We start from the raw sequence: 7,977 nt of genomic DNA on the forward strand, positions 1-7,977 counted from the left end.
CATCTCTTATTCTCCAAACTTCCTGATAAAGTTAAAGAATAAGAATTCTGAAAGAAAAAGGCCTGATCATTCCAGAAATTTAATATGATCAACAAAAGAAGTTATCAAAACTGGTATCAACACTCAATCACTTGCCTCATCAGCTGTTTTTTCTGAATTTACCACATGTAAACTATGAGCAAACACTTTGTAATTGGATTGCCTATATGTTTAGGTTGTCTTACATACTGGTATATACAAGTACATTTTTGTTGAAGTATACATGTGCAATACCTACGAACATACTAACTGTAGAGCATTTTGTCATGTACAAGAAAAATAAATGAAAACAATCATTTAGAATTAGTCATATATATTTCATTCTTTTGCATATATACATATACATCAACAACATTCATATATCAATAAAAAATATATCACATATTCCATGTTTATTGAATCACAGTTTGAACAGCTTCACCATCAGCCCCTGTTTTGTCTGGCTTGTTCAATCTTCCGACGAACTTGATTGCAGTTCAATGTGAGCTCAGCATGTGTCATTTTTAGTTTTTCAAGTCTCTCTCTCAGATCATCACCCTCGTCCTTTCTTTCCTCAAAGTCTCGAAGTAATGGCTCATTACCTAGTAACCCACAGCTCTGTCGTAGGCGATGGTTGTCGATTCGAAGTGCATCTCTGGCCTGCTTTGTTCTTGATAAAATGTCTCTTTTCTGCAAATTTAAGATCATAGAACATTTTAAATTTTCAACAATAAAGTTTTACCAGTACGTCATATTCTGTTCCTTGTGATGATCTGACATATGTGATGATGTAAAATTTGATTTCTTCTTGAATTCAACTGGTACTGATTTCAACTTGATTGCATGAGAATTATAAAAAAAAAAATTTAATTAAGTTATACTACATATATTGTTTCACCTTATCTATCATCCAAAAGGGGTTTCAAAATACATGTAAAATTCCTACATCATTTGTAGGTTTTTTAAGCAAGAACTATCAAAATTGCCATGAGTGAAAAACTGAGTAATAAGGTTTTGGTGCTAGAAGTTTATAATTCAAATTAATGTAGTAAAAAGTTGCAATTTTAGAATAAAATCATTAAAATAAATATTTGAACTCTTGCAGGACTCAAACGCACAATCTACAGATTGACAGGCTGTGTTCATGATCATAACAGCTAGCCTAGATATTATTATAGACATCTAGGTCAACTAATTGTGCTGTATGAAGAAGTAACACTAATCACCCCTACATAGGGCTAGTCTAGATGTTTCTTCAACTTCATAGCACGACATAGCCACTGTGATCTTGAACGCAGCCCATTCTTGCACTTTTACCCATTGAGCTAACCAAACAATTGAAGAAATTTAAAATGAAAAAGGCTATGTTTTTGGTTTCATATTTTGTATCTATGGCTTATTTCCATTTGAAATATGTCTTATTTCTCCGTGAGGAAAAAGAAACTATAGAGAATTACATGTATTCATCACGATTAAACACACAATCTTTACCATGGCTGCTTCCGCCTCCACTTCACGGAGACGACCTTTTTGTACTTGATTTTCAGCTTGCACGAATTGGAGTTTTTCTTTCAGATGAGTTAGGACTTGAACTGTGCTGGTAATTTTCTTTCTTAATTTCAAAATTTCCTGCGGGAGAAACGCAATATCCAAATGTATCAATTCATTAATGTCAACATTTTTGATTGGAATGAAATCAACACTCTTATAAACTGGACACAAGGTACATTGATATAAGACTGCACACAGAATAAAAACTGACCTCATTTCTTTCTTCAATTTTCTCATTGTAGGTCTGGTTTTCAATTTTCAGTTGTTCAAAATCAATTAAATGTAAACCTTCTGCAAGTTCTTCCTGTAAAATAATGACAAATTCGAATCACATATTTAAAAGCACACAAACCAAGTTTTCAAGAAAAATAATGACAAAAATAGCACAATAAAACCTGCCTAATCCAAAATGATGTATAAAAATTTTGAGTTGGATTACACAGAATGTCTATTTCACAGTGTAAAGAACATAAAAAAAAAAGATAATTGGGAATGAAAATTAGGATTGGAATTCACAGTGAAACAGAATACCCAGGTTTTGTATTAGACAGGTTTAACTGTAAATGTATCAACCCAAGTTCATGGTGCACAATCCAGGATGAGATTACCTTAGACTTTAATTGATGTTCCTTCTTCTTTAGTTTGTTCTTTAGTTTAATATTTTCCAGACGAACTGCCACAACATCTTGTTCCTTTTTATTTTCTGTAGATAAGGCCTGTTCTACATCCTGAAATCATTTAGAAGCAAAATTATCCTCTGTATTAATTACAAGTCAAACGTAATCAAATATTTTCATATTTTTACAGTGTAACCATAGAAATCTACATATCTGGTATTTGTATGGACTGTTTTAGTATTTCAAGATTGTCTCCGTTGAAACCTGTCACAGGTAAAACAATTTGAAAAGAAGAAAAAATAGATACTTCTATCTTGTCATGATATTTGTTCTGTTATTAAATCATTGTGATGAACAGGTTTCCCTGATTTATTATAGATGGTATTTATTCCATTAATAAGTCGTTACGTTCATACCTTTGGAGGAACAGGTTTCTCTGATTTGTTGGCTGTTAGTAAGCATTATTACTTTTGGAGGAACAGGTTTCCCTGATTTGTTGACTGTTAATAAGTCATTATGTTCATACCTTTGGAGGAACAGGTTTCCCTGATTTGTTGACTGTTAATAAGTCATTATGTTCATACCTTTGGAGGAACAGGTTTCCCTGATTTGTTGACTGTTAATAAGTCATTATGTTCATACCTTTGGAGGAACAGGTTTCCCTGATTTGTTGACTGTTAATAAGTCATTATGTTCATACCTTTGGAGGAACAGGTTTCCCTGATTTGTTGACTGTTAATAAGTCATTATGTTCATACCTTTGGAGGAACCGGTTTCCCTGATGTTTTGACTGTTAGTAAGCAGTATTACCTTTGGAGGAACAGGTTTCCCTGATCGGTTGGAGATGGCATTCAGTGCCACTTGTTTCTTGAATTCCATGAATTTCTTCCTCTCTTCATCCACTCGATATTTCTTGTCCTCACATTTCATTCTCAAATCTTCCATCTGATTTTTGTAGTTTTCCCTCTCTGCTGCATCTAGTTTCCTCAACTCATCAACTTGAGCTGAAAGAAATGCATTAACTTCAATAAACAGTTAGCATGGCACTCTTAACACAACAGCTTTCAGGAACTAAAAAGTTTTTAAACAACAAACCCACAATTATTTTCATTTTCAAATTGATTGCTGCAGATATGAATAGGTTCACGTTTCGTTCTTTGTTAGTTAGCGTAGTATCTGAATATACCCATGTATTTGACGTATTTGGAGTCCTGGTCATTGGCAGTTTTATCGTAGTCCTGTCTAGCATCATCAGCTTTCTTCTTCCTGAAATGTTCGGCCAGTTTGTGCTGCAGCAGGTAGTTGCTTTGTTGTAATTCTCTCCTCTCTTCAAGCAATGACTGTCAAAAGTCAAAAAAGACTTAAGAAGCTGAATGAATTTAATCATTTCTGGATATTTATTTTCATGAATTCATATGACTTCTTACATTGATTTTCTTTTTATCAAATACATTTGTCATTACAGAGTGATACTGTGCATTTGTTGAAGGGGAGGAACATGAAAGTTCACAAATTGTTGGTGGAAACTTGGAAAAAAACTAATTCTAATTAGATTTTCTTTACAAGGATCTATTGTAAGCTTGATAGGCTCTAAGTGCACTTGTACCTGATATTGTTCCAGAAGAACCTCTCTGTCAAACTGAGGCTCCTCCTCTTCCTCTTCCTCCTCCTCTTCTTCTTCCTCCTCCTCATCCTCCTCAGCAAAGGGAGCTAAGTGTTGGTCCTCTGTCACTGATGCTGAATTTATATAAAAAATGTCATGCATGAATAAGCATGAGATACAAACTTTAATCGGAATAAAGTATACAAGTATACTAGGAGATATCAAACATTTCTAAGATTTCTTCTCATTGAAATTGCCCCCCCCCCCTTCCATACTCCATAAACCATTCTATTGTACATCTTAAACTAAACCAAAAAAAAATCCACAATTGGAATTAATGATGATACACACCTGGCCTTGACCTTTCTGGGGTTCCAGGTTCTAGAGCAGCTGTGTCCGGTTGATGCTCTTCTTCCTGTGTAGGACTTCCCTCTCTGGATAATTTTTCACCCACAATTTGGGGACTTTCAGGTCTCTCTCCTTCAGCAAAAGTATCACTCTGTAATGTAATATGAATTGTTATATTCAAAAAAGATACCAGTCTTATAATGCTAACCTGCACTGAAAATGTTTGCCTGTGATCCCATTCCATTTCCCCCAAACTACCCACAGGTAACCAGATATTGTGTACAGAAAAGTTTTTATCCATTTTATTTGTCCTCATTTCATCTAGATGATTGTAAATTCAACCATTACTTTTAAGTAGCAAAAAGTAAAAAAATAAAAAAATCTGGGTGAAAGAATTTTTCAATGAAATTAACAAATGGTGAAAATTTCCATGTATTTGTATACAGTTGTCAACTTTTTGATGTAGACCAGACTCAGAACATTATATTCTTTACCCCTACTGCACTGAGAGCCACACCCCCAGAACTAATCATGCAGATAAATAATTCAGGCCTATTCTAACACTGAACTTCATTCCAGGGACAAATCATTGATTTATAGATTTTCATTTCATCATAAATTAGGAATCTTGTCTTTTGATTCACACATAAGGAACAAATAATGCAGATAGATATTAAACCACTGTATATCAAGCTAAAGCAAGAGAAGAAATCATCTTAATATTGCATTTTATAGGCAGACATAGACATCATCCCGATGATAACATTAGATGCAACAAGTATAGCTAAAGATCTCTCTCACTAATGTTCAGGCAAGCTAAAACCACCAGTGAATGTACTTACAATTCTCAAAGTCTCAAACAACTTTCAAATTCTTATAAACCAAAGTCTCAAGTCATTGATTGAAAACATTAAAATATCATTCCACCCCACCTGTGGTATTGGAGATTTTGATCCTTCTTCACCCTCAGCTTTCTCAGTAGTTTCCCCTTCCTCCGCAGGCTTCTCTCCTTCTTCACCTGATGGTTTAAAAATCATGTGAATCAACAATTTCTCAGCTATAGCTTGCTACCTAAGTTTTATCATACTAAAATTAAGATTGCGTTGTGAAACAATTAGGTTTAGAATAGAATAAACTTCACCTTCTTTAGTTTCTCCCCCTTCACCTTCTGCAGATTTCTCTCCTTCCTCTGCAGTCTCCCCCTCTGGTTTTTCCCCCTCCTCTGGTTTTTCCCCTTCCTCTGGTTTTTCCCCTTCCTCTGGTTTTTCCCCATCTTCCGGTTTTTCCCCCTCCTCTGCTTTCTCACCTTCCTCCCCCTCTGCCGGTTTCTCCCCCTCTGCTGGTTGTTCACCCTCTACAGCAGTTTCTGTCTGTTCACCTCCTTCTGTTATGAAACAACTTTCTATATTCCATATCTTATTGTTTTCTAATTTTGCTGCAGCTACTTTATGTTGGTTATTTACATTTTAGTACCCAAATAATCATAATTTATCAAATAATGACTGACAAAATTGTAAAACATTACTCTTTTCCCCCATGTAGTTTCATTAATTTTCTTGGGAATCAAATTTTGTGATATTATCAAATATTTGGTTTCATGATTTTTTTCAAGCACCGAATCAATGAAAATTGGCATTTAGCAAATCATGATGAAACCATGTGAAAAAGAATGAAGATTTTACAAAAGCTCTTAAAGATCGAACACAGAGCAATATTATTCATTATGTTCCTGCCAATAATACACAATTTTTATCATGAAATGATGCTTTTATAGAACATTAGATTTTTTAAATAACAAACCTGCTGGAGGTTCTTCACTCTTTTCCTCTGCATTTGTGTTAGAATCAGCTGGTGCTTCCTCTGCCGGTGGGCCGCCCTCTTCTTTGGCTGGTTCCTCCTCTTTGGCTGGTTCCTCCTCTTTGGCTGGTTCCTCCTCCTTTGGTGCCTCTTCACCTGCAGTTTCTGCCTGAAGTTGCTGTTCCTGTTCAGCTGCTGGTGTTTCTTCACTAGTGGTAGGTGCCTCTGTATTCTCTTCCTCCTTAGGGGGAGACTCAGCAGTTGGCTGGGATTCCTTCAAAAATCAAATATGATTGTAATTTACACTACATATATATATATATATAATTCAATCAAAGATTTCACATTTATCCCAAAACGTTTACACTTCATGGCTCTTCGGTGAAAAGCTGTAAAGGCATATATATACTATTATATATATATATATATCGCAAACTTTTAAAATGATTCTGCACTGTGTGGATGACATCACAATAGATAATGTCAATGACCGATCCGAAAATTCATATCAATTCAGAAATTACTTATTTGCAAGTAACAATCAATGTGTCACGGTTTTCACTAGTCTATATAGTAAATCAATGTTTCAGAGTTTTTACCAAAGTTAATCAATATTTCAAGGTTTTTCCCATTACAGTAAATCAATGTACTGAAGTTTTTCACAGGGAATTTTTTTTTACCATAGTAAGGCAATGCATCAATCATTCTTTGATCTACCTTTAATATGCAAAAAAGTAAACCATATGTAATAAAAATAAATACCATTATGTAAAATCAGCCCTCACACCCCAGATATCAGAAACACTCAAAAACACTATTCTGTATGTATACAATATTTAAGTATATGATTATATGATATTACATGACAAAATCCCTATCATATGTTATCAGTCCCCAGGCTTTTGGGCTGATATGAGACCACTCAGGCTGATATGACATATGATATGGATTTTAGTATACAATATTCTCTATATACTGGGTACTGTATATTACAAAAAAAGAAAAAGAAAGAAAGATAGATGGGTAGATGGATGGATGGACAGTCAGAGACAGACAGCCGGACCGAAAGACAGATAGATAGAATTGTACTTACTAAACCAAGTTTAAAATGACCAAAATAGTTAAAGTGGCGATTTATGCTGGGATTCAAAAGATTTATTATCCTCATACAAAACATTTCTGACATACTAACTATTGACATTTCTTGTTTACTTGTTTTGTTGTTTAATTTGGTGTGATTTTCTATTATGTACTTTTAAAATACAAAATGAACACCTTGTGGGTTTTTTTACCTATGTAGATACCAGATTCAACAATGGCAAGACATTTAATGAAATCTGGAATATTTAGTGATTTGATATAGATATGTTTATCAATAACCATCAATATAAAAGAGCAAATGATGAAATAATGGTAAGCATGTTTCTATTTCAATTCATATTATCTTATTCACTTTAAACTGGTTACAGGCCAGTCAAAAACCCATGTAAAAGAAATATATACAAAAAATACATCAATATATGCAAAAATTTGTCCCAGTTCCACTCTATTGTACACCACATATACATGACTTAAAAGTGCAGACATCGATTTCAATATAGCAAAAAATACCTTAATCAAAATTCTGTGAAAGTTGATATTTTAGATATTAAAGCATTACAAGCTGTAACCAATGGTAAATTAATGAATTGAAAAATAATTTAAGAACAAGTAGAATGATATATTTGTGATTGAATACATATAATTTCAATGAATCAGAGTGGATCTGAAGCATAAGCAAAAATAAGCAAAAAATGTCAATTCATGAATTATTGTCTTTCAGACAGTAATTCCTGTTCATAATCTCTGAAGAGCATTGAACTTGGAGGTCAACAGTTAGGAACAATGTGGAAGAAAGGCACTGTGCATGTGTCAGATTTGTAAACAATTTAAAATGCCAATTTTAAAGAATTTTCATTTGAGTGGCACATTTGCGTAATTATTACTTTTTTACACTTAAATGAAACGATGTAATATTTCAAAATAAACGAAATGTGTAATTAC

General features: G+C 33.7%; 1 protein-coding gene across 1 annotated transcript in view; it reads right to left on the bottom strand.

Annotated features, from left to right (window-relative positions):
* Positions 1–65: 65 nt before the first annotated feature.
* LOC125667949 (coiled-coil domain-containing protein 96-like) overlaps positions 66–7,977 on the bottom strand; it is an 8,626-nt gene continuing 714 nt past the window's right edge. Inside the window, exons 2-12 of the mRNA XM_048901643.2 lie at positions 5,938–6,208; positions 5,279–5,521; positions 5,070–5,155; positions 4,141–4,288; positions 3,793–3,923; positions 3,373–3,526; positions 2,997–3,190; positions 2,178–2,297; positions 1,781–1,873; positions 1,510–1,647; positions 66–708 (exon numbers count right to left, since the gene is read on the bottom strand). Of these exons, the coding sequence (XP_048757600.2) occupies positions 463–708; positions 1,510–1,647; positions 1,781–1,873; positions 2,178–2,297; positions 2,997–3,190; positions 3,373–3,526; positions 3,793–3,923; positions 4,141–4,288; positions 5,070–5,155; positions 5,279–5,521; positions 5,938–6,208 (1,824 nt within the window). The 3' untranslated portion in view covers positions 66–462. The remainder of the gene's footprint in view (positions 709–1,509; positions 1,648–1,780; positions 1,874–2,177; positions 2,298–2,996; positions 3,191–3,372; positions 3,527–3,792; positions 3,924–4,140; positions 4,289–5,069; positions 5,156–5,278; positions 5,522–5,937; positions 6,209–7,977) is intronic.

This window comes from Ostrea edulis, chromosome 4 (assembly GCF_947568905.1).
Source record: "Ostrea edulis chromosome 4, xbOstEdul1.1, whole genome shotgun sequence".
NCBI lineage: Eukaryota > Metazoa > Mollusca > Bivalvia > Ostreida > Ostreidae > Ostrea > Ostrea edulis.